The 25985-nt window shown below is 39.6% G+C and overlaps 1 protein-coding gene and 1 long non-coding RNA gene across 2 annotated transcripts in view; one reads left to right on the top strand and one right to left on the bottom strand.

Moving 5' to 3' along the window:
- The window catches only part of LOC129479090 (uncharacterized), a 125169-nt gene extending 116556 nt beyond the window's left edge, over nucleotides 1–8613 (top strand). The window contains exon 4 of the long non-coding RNA XR_008656552.2: nucleotides 8586–8613. This is a non-coding gene — a long non-coding RNA (uncharacterized lncRNA). The remainder of the gene's footprint in view (nucleotides 1–8585) is intronic.
- Nucleotides 1–18127, bottom strand: part of GRIN3A (glutamate ionotropic receptor NMDA type subunit 3A) — a 168579-nt gene extending 150452 nt beyond the window's left edge. Inside the window, exon 1 of the mRNA XM_055271635.2 lies at nucleotides 16717–18127. Coding sequence (XP_055127610.1) covers nucleotides 16717–17415 — 699 coding nt within the window. The 5' untranslated portion in view covers nucleotides 17416–18127. The remainder of the gene's footprint in view (nucleotides 1–16716) is intronic.
- Between the last annotated feature and the right edge of the window lie 7858 nt (nucleotides 18128–25985).

Below are 25985 nucleotides of genomic sequence, written 5' to 3'. Positions count from 1 at the left end.
TAATTTAAAACATTAACAGCAGTAGATGATGCAGAGGTATGGCAAAAATTATGAGGGCAGTACCTGAATGCCTGAAGTTTGGGACATACTGCTGCCATTTAGGGGAGTAGTGGAAGGGTTTAAGCAGGTTAGTACGCTGATTCTCTTTCTGACAGAAGCTGGGACAAGAGAATAGAAGTGGTGGGCTGGACGCAGTGGCTCATGCCTGAAATCCCAGCAGTTTGGGAGGCCGAAGCGGGCGGATCACGAGGTCAGGAGTTTGAGACCAGCCTGGCCAACATAGTCAAACCCCGTCTCTACTAAAAACACGAAAAAATTAGCCAGGCATGGTGGCATGCGCCTGTGATCCCAGCTACTCAGGAGGCTGAGAGAGGAGAATTGTTTGAACCTGGGAGGCGGAAGTTGCAGTGAGCTGAGGTTGCACCACTGCACTCTAGCCCAGGCAACAGTGCGAGACTGTCTCAAAAAAAAAAAAAAAAGGTAGTAAAGGATGGGTTAGGAGGTCATTTAAATTTCAGTGTTTCAATGGCCTCTTAAGTCAATTAGGAGCCATTGAAATACTGTAGGCAGAGATGGTATGACCATGGTTAAGCTTACTGATTTTATTACTGATCTCTCTTAGTGTTACTTGCCTCTTTCATTCTGCAAGGAGAACCTAATGGTTCCCCTGGCTTGAGCTCAGGGCTAAATCCTGAAGTGGTTCTGAAAGCTGGAGATGCAAAGGACTTTAAGTGGCTGCTGCCCTGCAAGTGTTAAAGGCAGAGTTGAAATGAAGTAACTTTCATAGGTTATGAATAGGATATGATCATTTCCAGTGTTTCAACCCACTACCCAGTACTATTTAGAAACTGATGCAATCTTAAATCTTAACTAATATATTTTTATGAATATAAACTAGCAATCCTAGCTTTAATACTTGACTTCCCAAGTGTGTCTTATTCTAACCTGTGTTCTGGCTGTAGTCCTCCTATCCTGATGACTCTCCCACCTCCCTTCTTCCTCCTCAGGCCTAAGGTGAACAGCCGAGCACCCTGGGTTCTTCTCCCTGACTATGGGAGCATCCAAGATAAACGCATTTTTAAGTCCCCGTTTGGGAATTATGAAACCCTGCTCTTTTTTCCACCCCTTCCAGCTGCTGCTGAACATTTAGAAGTTACAGTTTGACTGTGTTGGTCCATTGCAGGAGGATGAAACAAGGGTGGGCTGTTCGTATCGCCAAATTAGTACCAAGGAAGATATGTCCTAACTTTCCAGAATTGAAGCTAAGAGTGTGTTTTCCTGAAGAAGATGCTTCAATAACAATGCCTCTCATCTATTTTTAAAATTTGAATTTATAAAGTGCTTTTATGTGTATTAATTCACTGAAGTCTGTATTAATTTTTTTAAATGGCACAGTAGGCTCTCAATAAAAACCTGTTTAATGAATGACTATTTATAAACTGAGGCTCAGAGAGGTTTCCCAAAGCTCTACAGATGATTGTAAAACCAAACTTGAAGACAGGTCTCTGATTCTCCTCCCCACTCCATAACCCCTTGGTCTCAAACAGAAAGAGTCTGTTACAGATGATGTTCAGTGTCTATAGAATTATTAATACCAGAACTCTGCTATATAATGGGTCAAATAGGCTTTTGAGGCCTGGCCTGAGGTCTTAACAAGTACAGATAACATTGTTTCAATGGAAAAATCAATTTTGAATTAGAGCATAATTCATCTGCAAATTGTGACAACTTGGGTATATATCTGTCTTTCCATATAGATAGATAATAGAAAAATGCTTTTTAATAAAATGATTTAAATTTATTGATTAAAAAATCATACACACATTTCTGTTTCTAGAAATTTTGTGCTTTCTCATGGAAATATAGAGGGGAACAATAGACTCTGGAGCCTACTGGAGGGTGAAGGGTGGGAGGAGGGAGAGGATCAGGAAAAATAACTAATGAAAACTAGGCTCAATACATGGGTGATGAAATAATCTGTACAACAGACTCCCGTGACACAAGTTTACCTATGTAACAAACCTGCACGTGTACCTCTGAACTTAAAATAGAAGTGAAACAAAAGAAATTCTGTGCTTTCTGTGTACCTATATCTCAACAGAATGCCATGAATTGGAAAGAGTACATGATATGGGTTGGCTGTGTCCCCACCCAAATCTCAACTTGAATTGTATCTCCCTGGGTTCCCATGTGTTGTGGGAGGGACCCAGAGGGAGGTAATTGATCATGGGGGCCAGTTTTCCCATTCTATTCTAGTGATAGTGAGTGAGTCTTACAAGATCTGAGTTTAGCAGGGGTTTCCACTTTTGCTTCTTCCTCATTTTCTCTTTCTGCTACCATGTAAGAAGTGCCTTTTGCCTCCTGCCATGATTCTGAGGCTTTGCCAGACATGTGGAACTGTAGGTTCAATTAAAATTCTTTTTCTTCCCAGTCTGGGGTATGTCTTAATCAGCAGCATGAAAACTAACTAATGTAGTAAGTTGGTACCAGAAGAGTGGGGCGTTGCTGAAAAGATACCTGAAAATGTGGAAGTGACTTTGGAACTGGGTAATGGGCAGAGGCTGGAACAGTTTAGAGGGCTCAGAAGAAGACAGGAAAATGTGGGAAAGTTTGGAACCTCCTAGAGAGTTGTTGAATGGCTTTGACAAAAATTCTTATAGTGATATGAACAATAAGGTCCAGGCTGAGGTGGTTTCAGTTGAAGATGAGCAACGTGTTGGGAACTGAAGCAAAGGTGACTCTTGTTATGTTTTAGCAAAGAGACTGGAGGCATTTTACCCCTGCCCTAGAGATTTGTGGAACTTTGAACTTGAAAGAGATGATTTAGGATATCTGGCAGAAGAAATTTCTAAGCAGCAAAGCATTCGAAAGGTGACTTGTGTGCTGTTAAAAGCATTCCATTTTAAAAGGGAAACAGAACACAAAAGTTCAGAAAATTTGCAGCCTGATGATGCAGTGGAAAAGAAAAACCAATTTTTTGGGGAGAAATCCAAGCCGGCTGCAGAAATTTGAATAAGTAGCAAGAAGCCTAATGTTAATCCCCAAGACCATGGGGAAAATGTCTCCAGGCCATGTCAGAGAGCTTCATGGCAGCCCCTCCCATTTCAAGCCCAGAGGCTCAGGAGGAAAATGCCAGGGTCTCTGTGCTGTGTTCAGCCTAGGGATTGGTGCCCTGTGTCCCAGCTGCTCCAGCTGTGGCTGAAAGGGGCCAACGTAGAGCTCAGGCTGTGGCTTCAGAGAGTGGAAGCTCCAAGCCTTAGCAGCTTCCATGTGGTGTTGAGCCTGCAGGTGCACTGAAGTCAAGAACTGAGGTTTGGGAACCCCTGCCTAAATTTCAGAAGATGTATAGAAATGCCTGGACGCCCAGGCAAAAGTTTGTGGCAGGGGCAGGGCCCTCATGGAGGACCTCTGCTAGGGCAGTGCAGGAGGGAAATGTGGGGTCTGAGCCCCCACACAGAGTCCCTACTGAGGCACTGCCTAGTGGAGCTGTGAGAAGAGGGCCACCATCCTTCAGACCCTAGAATGGCAGATCCACCAACAGCTTTTACCATGTGCCTGGAAAAGCCTTAAACACTCAACGCCAGCCTGTGAAAGAAGCTAGGAGGGACGCTGTACCGTGCAAAGCCACAGGGGCAGAGCTGCCCAAGACCATGAGAACATACCTTTTGTATCAGTGGTACCTAGATGTGAAATCTGGAGTCAAAGGAGATTATTTTGTAGCTTTAAAATTTGACTGCCCCACTGGATTTTGGACTTGCACAGGCCCTGTCACCCCTTTGTTTTGGACAATTTCTCCCATATAGAATGGCTGTATTTACCCAATACCTGTATCCCCATGGTATCTAGGAAGTAACTAGCTTGCTTTTGATTTTACACCTTCATAGGCAGAAAGGACTTGTCTTGTCTCAGATGAGACTTTGAATTGTGGACTTTTGGGTTAATGCTGAAATGAATTAAGACTTTGGGGGAATGTAGGGAAGATATAATTGGTTTTGAAATGATAGGACATGAGATTCAGAGGAGCTGGGGCAGAATGATATGGTTTGGCTGTGTCCCCACCCCAATCTCAACTTGAATTGTATCTTCCTGGATTCCCACGTGTTGTGGGAGGGACGCAGGGGGAGGTAATTGAATCATGGGGGCCAGTCTTTCCCGTGCTATTCTTGTGATAGTAATGATGTGATGGGTTTATCAGGGGTTTCTGATTTTGCTTTCTCCTCATTTTCTCTAGCCACCACCATGTAAGAAGTGCCTTTCACCTCCAGCTGTGATTCTGAGGCCTCTCTAGCCATGCAGAACTATAAGTCCAATTAAATCTCTTTTTCTTCCCAGTCTTGGGTATGTCTTTATCAGCATGTGAAAATGAACTAATACAGTACATGTTTGTGGATGGACTTGAGGGCCAGATTCTGTAACTTGCTGCTGATTATTAACCTATATTTCTCTGGCTTTATGGGGAGCATGTCTGAATCTTAGCATGTCAGTAGGAGATGGAATGCTTTATTGAATTATACTCTCAAAATCTAGATAATTTAATACAGTTTCTTGAGTGTGGCACACCCCACTCCAATTTTGTGAATTAATGCTGTAGTGAGTCATTGTTATTAAGGTGTGTATTTCACCCCACAGAAGTGTTGGGTCATGGAAAAAGAAAGGGAATATTGTTATAGTAAAATGGTTTTTGAGCAAGGGAATGGCATGAAGCTCAGGGCACTATATTTGATAAGTATTTGTTGAATGAATGAATGAAAGAATAAAAATTGCTTTAAGAAAATTTATCTGGCAGCAGTGCGCAGAATGGTCTGGTGGAAAGAAGCTAGATAATAAAAAGCTATTCAAAAGAATTGATGCAAGAAGGTAATGTGACAATAAGAAGGGAGAATGGGGCTATGAGAAATATATGAAGGAAAGCAACAGAACCTGGTAACAAGAAAAGGGAGAAGTCAAAGATGTTATGAAAAGTCTTGTTATAGGTGAGAGAAAAACACTTTTTCAAGACATCTTTACGTATTTTTAATTTAAGGTGAGAATTGGAGATATAACCACAAATTCAAGTTAGAAATTCCTGGCCTTGCCACACGCAAAGAGATAAATTCAGTAGCTGACACTATGGAAAAGGCCTGTATGAAAGGGTGTACTAGATCTGGTTATTGGTTCTCTATTGATACCTCCTTTGAAATAGTGCCCACTAAAAATTGTGTTATGGATGGTACTAAGAATAGTCCACTTATTCAACAATTATTTATTGCTGTGCTCATTCCTGTCTCAGGGTCTTTGTATTTTTTGTTGGCCTGGCTTGCAATGCTCCTTCCTTAGAAGATTTTATGGGTCACTCCTTACTTCATTCTCTGCTCACATGCCGTGGTCAGACATACCTTACTTTACCAACTGTAGTCATTCTCTAATCTTACATTCTGATTTGTTTTTCTCCATTGCACTTGTCTCTGTCTAATAATAATATATTACGTATTTATTTGTTTGCATGTCTTATTTTCTATCTTCCCTGCTAGAATGGGAGTTCTTTGAGATCCTGGGCTTTGCTGTTTTATTTACTACTGTATTCTAAGTCAGTCTCGTATTGAGCATGCAACCTAAGAATCTGGGCATTTCTGATTGGATTAAGGGAGGACATATAATTTGGGATGAGGGGAAACCAATTTGGGTTAAACCAATCAGATATCTGGATAATTTGAACTAAGAGATATAAGAAATGTAGTCAGATAAATTGATTAGAGTTGTAAAGTCATATAGAGTCAGGCTAAGTCCTACCATAAAAACCACATCCATGGAAAAGCTATGGCAAGGCAGAAGAATCAGCTGGTATCCCGAGAGGAGTTTGTAGCAGATGTGAAGTGAGAAACTGAGAGAAGAGCCACTGGGCCCCAGAGCAAGGGAAGAGAGAGGTGCTACCTAAACACCTTCTGGCAGTACAGCTCAGCTATACTTCATGCATTTCTATTTCATGTCATTTCCCTGTAAGATTTCAGCACAAATTCCCTGCTTTTGAGCTTCATGGTGGGAGTTTCTCTTTCTTTGCAACAGAACATCCTTTGACAGAACAATCCAATAGAACTTCCTATGGAAATGAAAATGTCTATATCTGTGTTGTCCAATATAGTAGTCACTACCTATGTGTTCCCATTTAAAAATTTTTATTTAAAATTAAAAAAATATTTTATTTAAAAATTTTAAAATATTTAATTTTTTTAAATAAAAATTTATTTATTTTAAATTTAAATTTAAATTTTTAAATAATTTTTTATTTTTGTGGGTACATAGTAGGCATATATATTTATGGGGTACATAAGATGTTTTAAACACTTGAAATGTGATTCATGTGCTTGAGAAACTGACTCAAATTTTATATAATCTTAATTTAAATTCAAGTATCCATATTTGGGTAGAGGCTATAATATTAGACAGCACAGTACGATGGTGATTATTATAAGGGATCAAGGACAAGAAGCATAATCACTAAAAGACAATGAAAGGACAGGGGAAAAAACAAGGAAAACAATGACGGTGTCACAAAACTCAAGTAGAGGGTGTTCCGCAGCACAAGTAACTACAAAAATGTTAAGGAAGATGAGTATAGTAAAATCCCTTCGGTAACAGTGTTCTTTTCTTTTTTGATGGAAGCAAATCTGATTTTAAACAGCAAGGACTAGGTAAACAAATCAAGAAATAACCCATTCAAAGGCAAACTATCTAGCCATTATAAATAATGGAGAAAAATATTTGTGATATGGGAAGACATTTATAATGTGTGAATATGTTAGGAAAATCCATAAAGTAGGATGGCCCCAATTTTATAACACACATATGTGTAGATCTTTTGATTGTGTATTTATAGGTGATTTGAATTCTTTGGCATTTTATTAACTCTTAGAACTATCCATAAAGAGCATAGATTTTTTTTAAAATCAGAAATAAAGGAATAAATGATATGCTTAGCATAATAAAATGTCTGCATCTCTTTATCTTGCCTTATGAATGAAAGTGACAGCAAATACAGCTACAAAGAATTAATGACTCTACATTTCTAAAGATAGTAAGACTTTATCTCATTTTTCTCCCAACCCCACTGGACACACTTTGAGATATCTTACTTTATAGTTGTTAACTGCAATTATAGATAGGCTGGCAGTACAGCAGAAGTTGATGAAGCTTCTTCTTAGTAGAAGGCAGAAGATCTTCTGTTTGGTGAATTAACCTACGTTTTCCACAGTCAAATGACCAGGAATGAACTAATAGCTGCTTGGAATCCTTTTTTGTTTTGTGAGACTGGATTCCTAGGACGCTTCAGCCTAAAGCTATATTTTGGAGACCACTAGATGGCTCTCTGTGTCTGTGACCAGGTGAATGCACACTAGATAAATTCGGATCTAGATTTATCATTCATGTTCAGGCATACATTGAAGCATTTCTTTATGTGTATAATACAATGTGTGATAAGACTCAAATTAACTCCTCCTGTATCAGCAACACAATAACATCTCTCTGTGTATATATCTGCTCCCATTCCTACATTTACAATATGTAGAAGCAAATTATTTGTTTAAAGGAATCTCTGTTTAAGAATAGCACTCCACAACTAAGCCAGATTGTGATTCTGTTAGACAAAGACATGCTGCATGTTCAACTTTATGAAAACAAAAACTTTTCTTTTTAATCTGGAGAGTATTAACACAGCTTCTGTTTGGCTTCTAGTTGAGGCCTTCTATCCAAAAACACCCATAGATTGCATGCAGGTTGTACTGCCATCAAAGTGCTTGCTACTGCCCCAAATGTTCAGTAATTTCAGCTAATACCACCCCTAGCGGCGAGGAGAGGAATAACAACCCATTTCTAAGTTATTTCTAAGAATGTTTTTGAAAGGTACAAGTTGAGCTATTGTTTGGAAACGTAGAGGCTCAGCCACTTGCAGTGTGATGAAAATACAGACTGCAAACACAAAGGAAAGTCCCGCCTTTTAAATGGAAATAGCATAATGCTCAAGTTTCAAAAGCCATGTCAAATCTGCATTTTCAGAAAATTTTTAAAAAATTAATTTTTTCTTTATTTCTCCTGTTCTTTGATGCCAGTGCCCAGTTAGAGTGATAACAGGGTTTTTCTTAATTGTACTCCACTGTTACTAAAATTCAAACCATTATCCTTGAAAGAATAAAACACATTAAATGAGACTCAGGGTTAATCTGTGGAAATGCACAGGTGGTAGTGCATGGGCACAGCTTTTATAATCAGAAAAGCAATATGCATCTAGAAGGTCCCACGAAGTTGTGTGCATCAGTTTTGATATAGCCTGCATCCAATAAAACATGGCGATTTTGCTTCATGAGGTGTCCCATTTCTAAAAGCCCTGGCCTATAGCAGTGCTACTTTCCCTTAATCTTTGGGTTAATGTAAGCCATATTGTTACTTTGATATAGATAAAGCCTGTATGAAAAAGGGGAGACTGCTGAACCTTCAATCCATGTCCAGGTAGACTCTGCTGTTTCTAACAAGAATCCCCAAATATCAATTGGGTTGTACTTACTAGTGGGTAGAATCACCAAGCTTAACCTTTCTCAACATTTTTTCTCCAGATGCAAAGTGTATAAGCTGAAATGGAAGCTGCCTTCCAAGGATAAGGTGGGCCAGATCCCTTTCTATCTTTTTGTCACCTCCTCCCTGCATAAGTCTGTGTGGGCAATTGTATTCATTTCTTGTTGTTGCTGTAACAAACTACCAAGAACTTAGTGATTTAAAACAACACACACTTATTCTCTTATTACTTGTGACTAGAGGTCATAGTCTGAAATATGTTTTGCTGGGCTAAAGTCAAGGGTGGCATTCTTTCTCGAGCCTCTGAGGGGAGAACCCATTTTCTTGCCTTTGCGTTTCTAGTGAGTGCCTGTATTCCTTGACTTATGGCCTCTTCTCCATCTTCAATGTGTGTCACTCCAGTCTCCGCTTCCTTTATCACATTGTCACATCACCTCGTCCTCTGACCTTGACTTCTTCTGCCTCCTTATAAGAATCCTTGTGATGACATTGCGTACACCTGGATAATCCAAGATACCCTTTCTATCTCAAGATGCGTAACATTACCACATCTTCAAAGTCCTTCTGGCCATTAAAAAAAAAAAACCATATTCACAGGTTTTGAGGATTCAGATTTGGAACTCTTTTGGGGACTCAGCCCTACCACACCAAAATAAGCTCACTCCTGTTTCATAAGCTCACATCTGTTGTCCTCCATCTCTTCTGTCACTTCTTTCTTTTGTTTGCTTAGATGGAAGATCAAGATTTAGAATTAAGAAATGCCACACAAACCTGAAGCCCAAGTCATATGTCCCAACCCAATCTTTTCCTAAAGACCTATGCAGCAGGGCACTGGGCATTAATGCATTTATTAATAAAATGAAACCGTCATTTCTGTTCTATTGTTCCCTGAGTTTAGTTCCTCAGGGCCTCCTATGAGAAGTTATAGCAATAGATAGGAAAGACTTATGAGTTCCTCACTAAGACCATCTAATAGACCAAAACATGCTTCTTCTTAACCTTGATGTAACTGCTGCAAAACTCCAACCACCCTGAACCCATATAAAGGAGCAACTAGGTAAAACTGGACTTCAAAGTTCACTTCTTTGCTGACCTACTTTGCACACACTTAAATTGCGAGTACACTTCAGTGAACCAGAACTCTAAGTGGGACTTCAAAACAGCAGATTTCTTCATTTTTCTCAGGGTTAGTTTGCTGGAGCTGGAGGTCCTAAGCCTGAATATTATAGACACATTGAGAATGCATAATAAGGTAGAATATTTGAGTTCTTTTTCTGATTAGTTTTTATGAATCTTGCCACATCAACACTTTATGCTAAAAGAACAATTATCAACATCATAAGAACACACTGCTCTAGGTACATATGGTGCAGTCCTCACCATAAACTTATAAGATAATCACATTTTATGACTTAATAAATTGAAACATGGAGACATCAGGTATGTTTTCCAAGGTAGGATGTCTAAAAAGTTGTACAGCCAAGATTCTAACATAGCTCTGAGCTTCTCAAAAATGTAATCTCTTAACTCCCACCTTATCTTTCCTCCATCATATGTTATAATTGTCTCATTTACATTATAACGGTAATAATATTTGTCTGGCTCTCCTCACAAAGTCACTGTGAGGATAAAATTATAAAAGAGATGAGAGAGGGCTTTGATAAATTTAAACATACACTACAATTTATTCTTTCTAAAATATGTATTTTCATACTGAAGTATTGAAAGTCTAGATGAGAAAGTGTAAAGACAACTTATCTTTTTTCTATTATTTTTTAATTCTGTAGGTAAAAATGATTATTTTTAGAAAAATAGAAGCATGAATAGAGAAAAATGTAGACTTTCACCCTCTGTAATCCCTGTTAAGATTTTTATAAAGTTCTAGACTTCATATTTTACAGGAACAAGGTCACACTTTACATACATTTTTGTAAAATTGTTCTATCTTTCTGTGTCAATAAATATATCCTCATTTTGAATGAGTACATTGTCCTCCGTTAAAAGATTATGATTCAATTAATTAAATTCCCATTGTTTTGAACATTATTATATAATATGCTTTTAATAGTCCATCCTGGAAGTAGATACTTCTCTCTTTTATCCCTTTTTTTTTCTGGGCTATTACAAAAGCTGTGATGGATCCAATCTGTTCTTTGGTTGAAGGCTGACAAATAGACTAAGTTAAGAAGGTGCTATTAGTCTGTTTTTCTTCTGGATGGCTTATCACTTCCTACAATGCATAGTTCTTTCTATTTCTCCATATTTTGTCTATACATAATCATTTACTTTACAGGGCTGTTAGGAGATTATTTAAACACATTTGTGAAAAAGCCTTGAAAAACATAAATGCTACAAAAATATATATGATTAAAATTCTTCCTAAATCTATGTTTCAGATGAATAATGATGAGGTGTAATTCATCCTGACTAAAAAAGGAGTCATCCTGCTTAATTCTCTACCACATGAACTCTTGCAGGCTCATCTCCATTAACAAACCAGCCCTGGCCAATTAGACACCAGCCTTTCAATGTCAGAGTTTACTCCTCATGACATAATGCCAGCCAGGTCAGGGATCAACCCACTTTTTCAAGGCAGGAGATCAAATACAGTTGACAGTCTCCCTGAAAGTGCATGAATCTTACACAATTAAATAAAATATCTGAGAATTTGGCTGAGGTGTCAGGTTGAGGAAAGGAGAAGGAAACGGAGAGAGTTGGCTTACTCTTAGCTCACCTCTTCCCCATTGCTCTTTTCTCCTGTGATCTCATAGAGAAAATATCAGCAAAAGACAACTGAGAGGTTAAAGATTTCTATGAGTTTGTCATTCATACATTCACTCAAAAAGTAATATGGCAGATGCTAAGAGATGTTCTTTCTTCTTGCCTAGTTTTATGGATTTGGCATCACATTTCTGGTGCTACATAGGTCCTCTGCTCTTGTGTATATGTGGCAGTAGCCAGAGCTAGCAGAAAAAAAGACAATGAGATTTCTCATCTCTAGTTTTACTGTTGCCACTAAAATGAGCAATACTTTCCTAAGAGAGTATACGGTTATCTAGGGCAATGGGACTCAAAGTAGCTGGTTTGTAAATTATATATCCATGATGAGATAAGGAGCTTAGGTCAGTATGAATCAACACACTGCTTTCCTTATCAAGAAAGCTTGCTATGAAAAAATTTGGATGTTTGCTTTGCGGTGTAGTTGGTGGAATAGGAGTGGGAGTGGGGTAGACTCTGTATGGTCATAATTTCCTGAATGATAGTTTGCCTATAGAAAAAACTTATGAGCAATGTGAAGGACCAACATTTCTCAAATATCTTGGGGATCTTAATGATATTTCTATGGCAGGACTTAAGGCTCTAGAAGCTGTGTTAGATGTGCCATAGGTTAAAAGTTGCTGTTAATACAGAAACAGTACTGTGGCATGTCTTCTTTTTCCAGGCAAGTGTGCAACCTACTTAGGAACCTAGTTTTTTGTTTATTTCTAAGCTCACTTTTTTTTAAGAGAAAAAAAATGAGGGAGAGGGTAAAGAGGATGGTGTGAGGGTGAATGGAAACATTTTACATGTGAATCATATCTCATTTTGATTAGTAATTTCTAATAGAAAATTAGTTAAACTTTAACACTTAAGTGATTCTTATCAGATAATGACCAACACCTCTCCACTAGTTATTTGGGTAACACTATAACTTTCCCAAAGTACTTTTACTTTCTCGTTTGATTCACAACATCTTTGTCAGATTGGTAAAGTACCTTCTTTTGATTGATAAGTGTAGATGCTCAGAGATAGTCACTTGCCCAAAATTACGTGGCTAGTAAGAGATAGATTGGGAACATCTGCAACGAAACAGGCAGATTGGGAACGTTTTGGCCACTATTTCATATGCTTTTCATTACATTGTGCCCTTTTAACTATTGTGGTTGGAATTTGACTGGGGGGTTATTTATAAAATAAAATCTAATGGCACAAAATCCATGTTGCCTTCTGCAGCACCAGAAGATAAAACATGAGGAATTAGAAATTGGCATTAGTCTTCAGATAGCTCAGCTGATTCGATCATAAATTAACTAAGATATAATGGTCAGACAAAATTCACGAGCAAATATATTCTTCATGGATTAAGTGATACTTTTCTGGCAAGCACAAAGAAAAGTGGGAGAGACAAACTAATTGCTCAATAAATGGTGCCTGCTAGTCTCCTTTGCTCCACTTATCTAGAAAAACGAATACATATTGTAAGTAAATAACTAAATTAAAAAATACTTCCAAGTTAATGCCAGGTCTCTGTTCTTCAAGAGGAACCTGTAAAAGATCACTGCTTTAAAAAGTTTTGCATCACCTGACATTTAATTTGAAATTGTTTATCTTTAAGTCAGCAACAATTAGATGCGACTATCAGCTATTCATCATGAATTGCGGAATATATTTCTTGCAGATGAGAAAGAGCTGTGCTTTGCATAGAGCAAGTCAAAGAAAGCCAACACAGTTGAGAGCAGATGTTTTAAAAATAAATATCCCTTACTGGTCCCCTCATGAGGTACCCCTGTGCCATGCAAAAATAGTGCTGTGTTAGCCAAATTCTAATAAATAGGCTTCAGTACTTAGTTCTGTACTGTCAGAGAAAATGCACAGTCTAAAACACTTATATTTCCATGAAAGAAGCATATATTAATTTGTTAGTACATATCGCTCATGAAGCAGGCAAAGTTGTGGTTGGTGTATTCAACAAGAGTGTTGAAAACAGTAGTGTGATCACTTTTTTTTTAATTAAAAAATTTTTTTAATAGTCGGGGTCTTACTATGTCACCCAGGGTGGTCTGGAACTCCTGGGCTCAAGCAGTCCTCCTGCCTCAGCCTCCCAAGTAGCTGAGACTACATGCAGGCGCCACCATGCCTGGCTGTGCAGTCAATTTTTAATTGCATGGATTTGGATCTAAGCCAATTATATTACATCATTAACTCTGCCTAATAGAACCAATATAAAGTTAACGTGAGGTGTATATTTTTTTAAAAAATGTGTACTTGTCACTACTTCAGCAAGTAAACTTTAGGGAGTTAACTTTGAAGAAACTACACAAAACCTGTAGAAGAAAAAGTCATATGGAAAGGAGAGAGAAAGAAAGTATAACTGCAGGAATTTAATTTAAGTGTAAATGGAATTAGGTTCATATTCAGCATCATTATTTGATGGTCATAAGAATAGAATTTAGAACAAAGAAGTAATCATTTTAATAAAATGGGTTAGCCTCAAGTGGGGTTTGAGTGTTGTAGTGAAGTCAGAATTCTTTTGATGGAAAACTGCTTTGACTCCATCCTATGTTTAATGTTTTATTAAGCTTTTATTATGCAGTTATAATATACATGTTTTCCGAAAGTATGTAGTTAACTAACTTACTTTTAATGAATTTCCCTACCTGAAAGAAGCTGACTCCCTAGAAGGTGATGATCTTATGTGATTATCTTATTTTGAATACATAGTATATTGAAATAAAACTATTATGCTTTTCTCAGGGGTTTGTCCATCTCAGTGGCAGCTCTTTCCATTTAAGAGTTGTGGCAGGATGTTACCAAAACTATTGCTGGTTAATTAAAACCTTCAGATGAATGTAATCAGCAGTCCAAAAGAGAGAGAAAACAGCTGTTGCTGCTCTTGCTCTGAAAGCAATTTTGATTTAAGTAAGATACAAAATTTTATTTTACTCGGTTGTGTGAAAAAGTCCACTTTCTTCTAGAATCCTTTATTCAGGGAGCCGCACACAACCAACAAATTAGGTCACTGGGCAGTAGACTCCGAGGATGGTCGCTAGATTAAGTCAATTTTATTTAATGTGTAAAATGAGTTTGACATCCTTTTATATGTAGAAAGTTTTTAAAAATCACATCACTGCATTAGAGGAAGGTCCACTTTTCCAGAGAAGCAAGGGAAACATCAGTTATTATTTTCACTGAAAGCAGATTACGGTCATCTCAAAATTACATATTACAGTGACCTGGCATTGACCAGAACATTCTTAATACAGAATATTATAGAATGACATTTAAATGATATACCAAAAGAAAGACAAGTTAGATATGTTTGAATTTAAAATAAAAAGGGGGATGAAAGAAAATGTAGTCAGTTGAACAAACTAGATCTGAGTTAATATAATAATCTCTCCCTTTCAAGATGTGTGCCATGAAAGTAACAGTGTCAACAGTGATTTAAAATATGTTTCTGAGTTGAAATACAGAAGCAAATGTGCTTGACAGAGTATTTATTTTATTGTCAGCTTGTCCCTGGAGGACTTTATTCCCCCCCACCACCCCTGGTCTTAGAGCTTTGAAGTTTACAGATTCTGGATTCTGCTTCATGGTTTTTCTGGTCCCCTTGTTGTAATGTGCTGTATGCTGCACACATCCATTCTAGAACACAACTTCCCTTCTAACTAAGGAACACGAATTTTGGTGAAAAATTCTTGCTACTTAAGACTCTTGCCAAACAATCTACAAATGAAAAGGAGTCTGGGGACTGTGACCACTATTGGCCACTTACGAAGTATTAGGTAATAAAGAAGCAATGATGAGAAGCAAGTGATTCTGACTCCTGCATTTTGTTAGATCCGATTCTGCATGTATATTAATAATGATGCACCCTATGGATGCAATTTCATGTTTATAACACTTTGGTCATTGGCAGCATTGTGTACCTATGTTTTCCGTGCCTTCCCATCTGCTGCCTACACCATTCAGATTCAGGTGACAGAAATATTTTATATAAAAGTTAATTAGCCTGCACTCTACAGATCAAATCTCTGTAGTTCGGCTAGGAATCTTCTGGGCAACTGCTGAAAATGGCTTGTACTCAACCTTCCTAAGATTAAAAATGTGAGATTTATTTTTTTCTAGAAAAAGAAATCTTTAGTACTCCCTTGACAATTTATGCATAGATGATATCAAATTTTCCATTGTATATTGCCCTTACTCATTTTAGTTTTTATCTCGGCACATATATCAGAAGTGGAAGAAGATTGGAAATACGTATTTTTCCAGCTGCAAGAGTTGAGTGAAAATGATGTAGAGTCAGAAATCCTCCAGAGTGTGGACTTTTTTACTAGTACACTGACCAATGTTGATCGAGTCCCCGGACTTTTGTCAGCTTCTCAGTCTTTAAAATGGGCCCATGCCAATTACCTATTTGCTTCATAGATACTTTGTGCAAGGCTTAACACAGCTTGAGATTATGATAAAAGTAACATACAAAAGGCAGAAAACTCATTACTAAAAGGACTCTGTCTTGTCCTTAAATATTCATCTCCTCATTATTAGTTGTCAACGTTAAGTTCACAAATAGCTCTTTCATTGAAAATATATTTAGCCTTTTTAATAAAACACTAAATAATTTAATTCCTTTTGTTAAATTCTTAGATGATGGGGACAGAAATGGGCTGAACACAGCAACTGAATACCAGCCTCTGAGTCCACATTACATAGAAGGAAAGTAGGGACAAAGAAACAATCCCCAAATAAATCTCCCCGTTCATCTTTACACTTTTATATATTTCTAATGCTTTCCAATATCAGAGACTAATTGACCACTCTTCTTTACCTATGGCTTCTGTACTAGGTGCAGATTTTCTATTTACCCAAAGGAATTCAGACCGATGTGCTTTCTTCCTTACACCATTGCCTAAGGCTCAGGCACACCTTCCGAAGAAGTCAGAGAGAGCAGATGCTGCTTTTCCGACACATGCTGTCAGAGTTCCTCTTGGGAGTGTGACACCTAGCCAGGAGTCAGGGATATCCCACCCCCATACCCTGCTCTTGTCGGTCTTCAGAAACTTGACCACTCTCCACGGTCCTGAACCTCGACTTCTACTTCCCGTCGGGCATCTACTAGATTTCTCCCAGCGGGTCAAAATATGATTTTCCCTCATATTCTCCCCACTTCTTTCCTTCCAGCCGCGACCTCACTGCGCGTTTTATTTCCATCCGCGCTTAAAATGTTTTATTCTACTTCTACTAATGTCCTTCTACCTACCACCTACGAACATGGCCTAATCGTTAAACAATATCAAAGTTATAAAGCAACAACTCCCCTCAGACTTTACCCAGCCGTTTTATCTCCCCTCATGCAATGGCCTCGGCCCCCAGCAGCGCCCGTCTCCACTCCACGCACCAGACTCCTCTCACCTGACTCTCCCGCCGAAACTCGTGGCGCACGATGCTGATCACTGGAATGTGCAGGACTAAGCTGACCAAGTCGAGCTCCATCATTTCGCCCTGGCTCTGGGGGAAGGCGAGCAGCGCCGACACCCCTTGCACCACCACGGTATGGCACACACTTTGCAGGAAGGAGAAAGGGTCACTGCTCCACGGCGAGCTAGGAGAGGAGAAGGGCAAAAGCGGCAGATCGCCCAGGCCTGCCTCGATGGCCATCACTACTTCCAAAGACAGGTTGTAGGGTAGCAGCCCTTCCACGCGGTTCAGGTTGTCCACGGCAAATAGGAGGGCGTCCCGTGGCCACAGGGTCTCCGCCCTGGCGCCCTCCCCGGGCTTACGGGAGCCCGGCGGCCCCCGGCCATGCAGCGCGCTCCCCGACCAGCGTGCGCCCGGCGAGGGCGCCGGGGGCCGCCTAATCCCTGGCTCCGGCTCATCCCTCTGGGCTCCTGCTCGGCTGCCTTCCGGAGCGCGGCTGGCCGCGCGGGGGGCCGTGGTCCAGGGCTGCAAGTGCACTGCGCCCACCCTTACCGCGTGCCCGATGCGCTTGAGGATCTGGCAGGGCTGCGGGTGCGAGGAGGAGCCGGGCACCCCAGCCAGCACCAGTGCGCAGGGCGGCGGCAACAGCAGACAGACCCTGCTCAGCAGCCACCACAGACTCAGTCTCCTCATTACTGAGACCCGTAGGGAGAAAGCGCGCCCCCTTCTGCGCCCGGGTTGCCCCTCTGCAGCCGCTGCCTGAGGTCTCCGCCTCCAGGTCCCGCGCGCAGCTTCACTCCACTCGGTGAAGCAGTCCCAGGAGCTGGAGCGGTCTCTAGGCCATGCAAGTTGGAGCCTAGCTTGCCCCCGGCAGTCTCAGATCCCGCTCCCAGGTCCCTCCGCCTGGCATCCTCTGCCCGCCCGGGTCACTGCGCTGAGCAGGCAGGCAGGCGGGCCGGCGCCTGTCACCCGCGGCTGGAGCGCCCGTTCCCTGCCCGCCCCATCTGCAGGTCGCCTCGGGCACTGCGTCCAGTCCCGCGAGGCGGCCGGGCTGAGAAGCGGCCGGGCTGAGAAGCAGCCGGAGTTCCTCGGGGGCAGCAGTGACAGAGGAGCGACGCGCTCTCGCTTGGATTCTTTTCCTTTTCTGCCCAGGCGAGACCCACTTATTTCCTGGGGTCGCGTTGGAGAGGGCGTTCACGCCCGGGGTGCGGAAAAGAAGCCAAATCCACCTTGCTCCACTGTCGGCCACCCTCCTGCAGGCTCCTCCAGCGCTGACTTCATTTTCTCTCTTCTCTCGCTACTTCCTCTCTGCCTTTCTTTCGTTATTTTTCCACCGAGTCGCCACCTCAGCTTGCTTCCTCGGAGGAGCAACGCGACTGGCCAGCAAAGGGTGGCTTTGCTCCGAGCGCCAAAGTTCTCCCCGCCTCAGCCGGCGCCTCCCTGTAGCTGAGCCCTGGCGCCTGCCTGTCGCTTGGCTGCGCTAAACGCCCACTGTTGGTGAGATTCCCGAGTGGCACATCCCGCGCCCCTGGAAAGTCCTTTACCCTCAAAGGCTGGGAGTCGTAGTTTGCAAAATTCACTAAAACCTAACAAGGAAAAAAGGACTCTGAGCTGGTGAGAATTCTGAATTCGGAGTCGCACCTGAGGGATCTGAAATTCGGTGGTTCACTGAAATAGGTTCAAAGAGGCTGTGACTTAATGAGCTTCTAGATGTGTCGCTTTTAAGGTTTTTCTAGCTAAGGGTATTAAAGTAAATATTATTTACACATTTCTATCTCCTCAGCTTCTTTGTCTATGGCATGTAGGCCTTTGCATTTTTTTTTTTTTTTTTTTTTTTTTTTAGAGAATCCCTATTTTTAGGTTCTCAGAATTAAAACAAAGTGAATTCAAAGCAATTTTTTTAGTTCAAGAAATTAAAGAGTTTCAAAATACTTTTAGAGTTTAAAATGCAGTCAACAGCAGTTCCCAGTTTAGATAAAGAGTCCCCAGATCACGGTTTGTACTAAGTTATTTCATTTGTATGGTAATACAGTGAAGTTAACATGTGATCTAATCTTTTCCTTCATGATTTGAATAATCTGAAACTAGAAGGTAAGGAAAGAGTTAAGGGCAGGCCTGTGGTTTGCACATATACAGTAGATTAATTTTATTTTATCCCACAGTATCGTTTAGAAGGAGGGTGAGAGAGATCCATGGGGTGGAGCAAGTACTGGGGATCAGCCTTTCTGAATCTAATACCACTTCATGACCATGACCTTGGCAATTTATTTCACCTGACTTTGCCCTGCTGTTTGGATCTGCTAAATTGTTATGCAAATACAGCTGGCTTTTAGCTCTGGAGGGTTGTTTTGATTCATGAGTTAAAGTTTCCATCATGTTTTAAATCCTGGGATGAAGAGACTCTAGTTAAGTAAAAATCCCAAGAAGGTTGCAAAGTGAATGCTGTTTTCCCCAGCCCAGATCTTTAAAGGTATCTCAGAACAAATTTACCAGACATTCAGCATCGTTTTTGCAAGAATGGGTTGCTGGAGAAGAAAAGTCTCCCATGAGAGAAAAGTGAAAATCATAGTAGCAGGCTGAATGAGGAGGGAAAGAAACCCTCCTGAAGCCTGAGAGAACAATCCGTGAATGGAGAAAAGCTGCCTCTAGTGTGCTGGAAATTCCCTCTTGTTCCAGAGGATTCCACTGATTGAGATCTGAATAATAAAAGTGTAGAAGTCTGAGGTCCTTGCATTGCAGGAAGATTGGGTATCTGCTAATTGTATAGTAAGGAGGTATAATTGTCTGTACTCGAGTGTGTGTTTTGAAGAATATAATGTGTAACATTCTAGGTTATGACCATGCTTCAGAGTGGTACTCTTAGTCCTTGGCATTACACTTATGTTCAGATGCGGTTCCCAAGAAAACACATGATGATGGAGAATAGTTTGATCTGATCATTAATAGCATCCTAGAATCACTGTATATGCATTAGGTTTTTCACAAGTTCATGACTGCCTTGAGGGAATAACTGAACTGCTCTTACACAGAAGACCTTCCCAAGTTTCTGAGGATAACACTGCACCAGGTCATGATAAAACTCTAGTTAAACCTGGCGAATACTGAGTGAACAATGAAGAATGGCTCTCCCTTCTTGGGCTTCCTTTTGTTTCTTTCCGGGCTTTTCCATCATAATTCACTGGTGTCCTTCCTGTTTTCCTTTTGCTGCTTGGTTTTCTTTGTCCATATTGTGGTGGTCTGAGCATATCTGACAAAATTGTTCTCTCTCCTTTCCCCAAATCTTCTTTTCCCCTTTCCCTTTCTCCTTCTTGTCCACCTTTTTCATGTGTCAAGGGTCATCATTTTCAAAGTTCACTTAAATTCAACAACGAATTATAAAGCTCCTAGTATGTGTCAAGCATTGTTGTAGGACCACCTGGAAACAGATGAATAAACTCTAGAAAAGTTGAGTTTTCCCCTTTCCACAACATCACATAGTCAATAAGTGAACAAAATGCTAACATAGAGCTTATATTCTAGTATGAAAGAGACAATAAAATATAGAAACAAGTAAATAAATGTAGGGTATGTTGGTTTGTGCTAAGTAGAAAAAGAAAGCAGTGTAGAGGAAGTATTAGGAAGAGGATATGTTGTAATTTTAGGTGAGAAAGCCAGGGAAGACCTCTCAGAGAAGACAGCTTTTGAATAAAGATGTAAAGGGAGGTAAGGGAGTGATTCATGTGAGTACTCTAGGCAAGAATTCCCAAGCGGGGGAAACTACATGCCAAGGCTCCGAGTGTTTCTGGAAGGTTTAAAGAATAATGAGGGGTCTGGAGTGGCTGGAGCAAAATGATCCAGGGTGAAAGTGGTGGCAGGTCAGGTCAGAGAGGCAATGAAGAGGTGGCAGACAACGTAATCAAATGAAGAACTTTGGTGTCTACTCTGAATGAGATGAGAAGGCATGAGGGCAGGGACACTGGGCAGAAAAGTGATAGAATTAATACTTTAACAGGATCGCTACAGTTGTTTTGTTACTAATAGATGAACGGTGGTTAAGAGTGGAAGCCAGAAGATGAGAAAAGGAGATGAGGCTATTGCGATAAGCCACATGAAAATTAACTCTACTGTCAAATCATAGAAATCAACCTCAATATGTTTCTGTGATCATCCCCATTCTAAAGAAGAGGACATTGAATTTGAGAAAAGTTGAGTTATTTGCACAAAATCATTGTATAGTGAGTGGCATTGTGGCTTCAGTATTTTAACTTCTTCCCAGCTGTGTGGTTGGTAGCTAAAATCAGTCAAATTTCAAAATTGGCTTACTCAGAGATTAAGCTTTTTAAAAATTATTATCTGATTCAAAATGAGAACTACTGATCTAAGAACCCATGTTGGAGAGTCAAAGCAGAACAAATCCAAATGCTCGCAATTTAACACGTGCTTTTGTTCACATCTGTGTTTTCTGGTACCAGCAATGGATGGACTAAAAGCTGAGATATATTGCTGTGGTGGTAGCCAAGGAAAGGCTACAGTAAAGGATGCTGTGGGAATTAGGAGTTAGATTCTCTTCTCAGTATTGTTTCTTCTATGGATGTGACATTTAACCTCTTACAGCTGAAGCTTCCTCCTCTGTACTGTGGTTGCGGCGACAGATCTTGACAGTTGTCTATGTAGATGCAACAGTATGCAGCCTCCTGTGAATCTTTTCAAGTTCCACAGGAATGGGAGGCTTCTGGTGAGTCTGGAGAACTATCTTGTGTTTTTTCCTATACCTTGACTTATTACAAGTTGCATTCACATCTATCTTTGTTTTTGTAAATGGCCATAATATTAAATGGCATGTCCCCAATTCTGGGTCTGCCTTTTTTTTTATAATAGTAATTATGTAAATTTTTATCAATATTCAGGTGAAAAATGTGTTCTCCCCTAGCTAGTGCATACCCATAGTCTCAAATTATGCTGTCTTCCACATTGGCTCCTTTGTTTCTATTGCCAAGGATCTTGTTGTCATGTGAATCTTCCTGGATAAAAGCAAACAAACAAAAAATATGTGGAGCTCTTAGAGAATCTATGGTAGCAGAATTTTAGGAGGGAACGAATCTAGAAAAAAATTAGGTCAGTTTAGAGGAGCAGATCCTGAGGGCTCATCTATCCAAAGCCTAATAATTTTTTCTCATTCCCTCAATTAAAAATAAGCCTATATTCACTCAATACTTTGTAACACTGTTCTACATTCTACTAATTAGGCATTAATTTTGACAGCAATTATTCTCTTTTAAAAATGCAAATAACTCTTATGATTTTGGGACTATCAGTCAATCACAGATTAGTATAAATTATTTTATCCTGATTGGTATAAAATTAATATCCTGTTGGGATTTTTGGGGGAAGAGAAGGGAAAGAAGTTTATTTTGCATTATAAAGGATTTTGGGAACACAAGAGATCTTAGGGAAGAATTTCAGAAGGTGTACAACAAATCTTCATTACTCTAGAGCTTTTATCTTAAGTAACTTCTACATGCCAGGCACATTGTATACAGGATCCAGGTGAAACTTCCCTGAATAATTTCTAGGCAGACTGAAAAACTGGAAACAGGAGAAAAGGGACCTTAGAAACTAAGGAAATAGGGTGACAAAGAGGAAGCAAAAATCTAGTCCGTTTTGTCCAATTTAAAATATTGCCTATGCTTTGACCTTATGCTGGAAAACACAAAGGATACTGTCTTTTCTTTTGCATCACATAATCCCCTACACCCAAGAAACCAAATTCAGGCCAGGGCTATTACCTATCTGTAAATTAGGAACTGCCAATAGTTGTTTACCTTTTAGCTATGAAAAAGCACATTATGGTATCCTTAATCTATTTATTGTCAGGGGAGTCAGTCATCAGCTGTGACAAGTGCTTGGCCTTTTCAACATCCACCCGGATTATTAGCTGAGTGTTTGAATTTCCTGATTTCTTTTCTAAACCACATACTAAAGGGAACTCAAATAGGGACTGGAGAAGCTAATATGGCAGTCTCTCTCAATCACTCTCTTTGTGTGTGTGTGATAATCATTTCAATTTAGTGTTTATCCAAATGAGCTATGGAATAAAACTTGGCCCATCACAGACTGGGACATTTTTAAGGACTTTTTTGTGCTTAATTTGCAGAACTAGTTTTATAACTGCAGCCAAAAGAATTTGGAAATTTTCTAAAAGCTTATTTGCCTTCATGGATCTTATGCCTTGCATCTGTAAAAACATTTAGTCTACAGAAACATAGTTTTTATTCCTTTAGAAAGAGACTTCAAGAAAGACTTTTAGATGATGTTCAAGAATTATGCAGTCTTCATTATTCTAGAGCCTTTATCTTGAGTGACATCTGCATGCCAGGTACTTGGCATACATGATTTCTTAATTTCAAGAATAGACAGCTCTCCTTATTTTATAGATGATGAAACTGAGGGTTGGTGAGGTCAATTCATTTGCTGAGAAATGGGATGCAAACCCAGATTTTATATTCTTTCTTCAAAGTTCATGCTTTTTTCATCTCTACTTCCAGCATGAGTGGAACCATTATGTCGGTCTTGGCTGACTGTAGAACCATTATCTGTCTAGTGTACAGGGATAAACAGAATTACAAAGTTATTTGATTATTTATTACTTATCAGAGTATACAAATGAAAATTCAAAGTTGTAATATTTAAGATGATCTCAGAAAATGTTTTCCCTATTGTTTAATAATACAAATAGGCACGAATCATCATCATCTTCTATTTTCTTATTGGGCCACAAAACATACAGCCAGATGTCACTTGTTCATTTCATCTGTGATGACTCCTACCTTGGCTACAGTTTAATGCCATTTACAATATGATCTCGTAATTTATTATTTTCCTTAGGGTCTCTGTGCAGCAACCACATACTCAGGATATGAAGAAATATTTTAATATGTGAAAATCTGCATGATTTGTGATAGTGCTTCTGGAATGTTCTCATTGGAAAAAGTTCAATTCTAGGGGAGCCCTTACTCTCTATAAGGTAGACTGAAGCCTCTTATTTACATACTCTAATTGACAGATTTTTATCTGTGTGAAAGGATTGAAGAGTTTGCCTGGTATAAGCTAGTTTACCCAAAAATGAGCTTGGACGTACTTTATATCATGAAGTGTGAGCTTTTGCTAAACAGAGTTGCCATTTCTAGGTGCTGGAAAAAAATCTCATGGGTATGCTGTATCTTCTGGGGACTAAGCCACTCTGAAATGAGAGCTAGTCATCTAGTTATTGTTGTTGAAGGAGAAATGACTTCTTTCTGAATTTGAAATCCCATCAAAAAACCCTGTACCTTTTTCATTTGGGGTGTTATCATTGGGTTAAAAAACTCATAACCCCAACAGTATTATCATTGCAGCATACACAATGGTGAGCAGACTGAAGAAGACTGAAACAACGGCAGTAGTGATTAGCTTATGACCACATGGAACTCAGCCAAGAACTCAATGGGAAAACGGTTTCATCCGTTAAAAAAAATGCTGGTATAACGAGATAGATTTGGAAGAGGCAGGATGTAAGTAATAATAATTACTGTCTTCTGAGATGGGCTGACACCTCTCTTGAAGAGCTTAATACATTTTTGCAGATTTCTTTCTTATTCTCTCTCAGGTAAGAAGAGGGTAGACATATTAATCTATTTATGTAGTTTTAAATCAATTATTAATAGATGGTACCTGAAACAAAGTCAATAAATGGATAGCCCAAGTTTCCACAGATGCAGAACTTAAATTTCCTCCCAGTCAAAACTGGGAGGCAATCTTTACTATTGCTGTTCCTGCTGCTGCTGCTGCTACTACTACTACTACTACTACTACTACTACTACTACTACTACTACTACTACTACTACTGCTACTACTACTAGAGAAGTAGGTACTGTATAGGCTGGTGTTTCTTCTTTGATCTGCTCTCAGGCAAGATCCTAGTCTGGTTCTGACATTTAATGCTGTTAAGTTGGTGGCTGAGCTTTTCTGGTAATAAAAACACTGACTGTCCATTTGTTTATAATGGCCATATCTGCTTGAATCTTCATTCATGCTTTCTAACTGGGATATTTGCAATTTCCTCCTGCCTTGGTATGTTTTTTTTTCCTGAAGTTCTTCTTCTGGTTGGTGACACAGTCATGTTTCTGTGGAGTTTCAAAAATGGTCTTTAGCAAAAGCAATCTTCTTTTTCTATTGTACCAGCAATTCAATCTTTCTCTCTAAGTCTCCCTACTAGCTCCCTGCTGCTTTCTAAATCAAGCTGTGATTTTCCGGGTTTATCAGCCTCTCTATCATGGGGTTTAAATTTGCTATTAAAGATTTTTTTTAAACTGATGCCAAAAGTCACCTTCACTCCAAAAGTGGGGGACCAGAAATAAGTATAAAGCAACATCCACAGTTGGTGGTACAGGCACAGATAGTTGTATGGGATGGGTACAGGAAGTTGCCTACAGCATTTTTTCCTTTACATGCAGTTTTCAAGAGGCTAACAATGTCTATAGGCTCTGTAGATAACATTTTATACTGATGATGCTAATGCTAACAAGTCTTATTTGTTTTTATAGCCAGAGAATATGGTTTTAAGAAATAAAACTAGCGAATATGACCTTTAGCCATATTTTTCACAAGAACAGAAATTATGATGACAGTGATAAGATTACGTGGAATCCTGTGAGTATATTAGGAAAGGCATTAGCAATGTTTTCACTGCAAGATAATGAAAAATATGCCATATGTATAATAAAATATAATTTAGCAAAATGTATATGTTGAATTATTAGCCTCACATCTTCATTCCTCTGTAGTGGTAGTATAATCTTATGCTAGGTGGGGTGTATGTCCTCTGTTTTTGAGTTGAAACTTGGTCAATGAATATTACTTTGACCAATAAGATTTTAGTGGACATGATGCAAACGAAGACTTGAAACGTACTCGCACAGCTGGGCTTTGTTTCTTGAGCCCCTGCCTTGCATTCAAAGAACATTCTTTGGATAGCTGCTAGTCCAAGGACCCTGAGAGACATGTAAATAGACCTGGACCCAACTACAACTTAGATCCGAGTCAAACTGACCTTAGTGGACAACGGGCTGGTAAGCAAGAAATAAATGCTGTTTTACATCCCCAATACTTTGTGGTTCTCTATTATGCAGCAAAGTGACTGATCTACATGTATATATCTATGGGGAAAAGCTTTAATTAGATGCATTCTGTTCACTTTTAGGAGAAATAGTCCAAAGATAAATCAGAGACTTGGGGGCTAAGAAAA

Source organism: Symphalangus syndactylus, chromosome 3, assembly GCF_028878055.3.
Source record: "Symphalangus syndactylus isolate Jambi chromosome 3, NHGRI_mSymSyn1-v2.1_pri, whole genome shotgun sequence".
NCBI lineage: Eukaryota > Metazoa > Chordata > Mammalia > Primates > Hylobatidae > Symphalangus > Symphalangus syndactylus.
The sequence above is the reverse complement of the archived record's forward strand: the minus strand, read 5'-3'. Positions and strand labels throughout refer to the sequence as shown.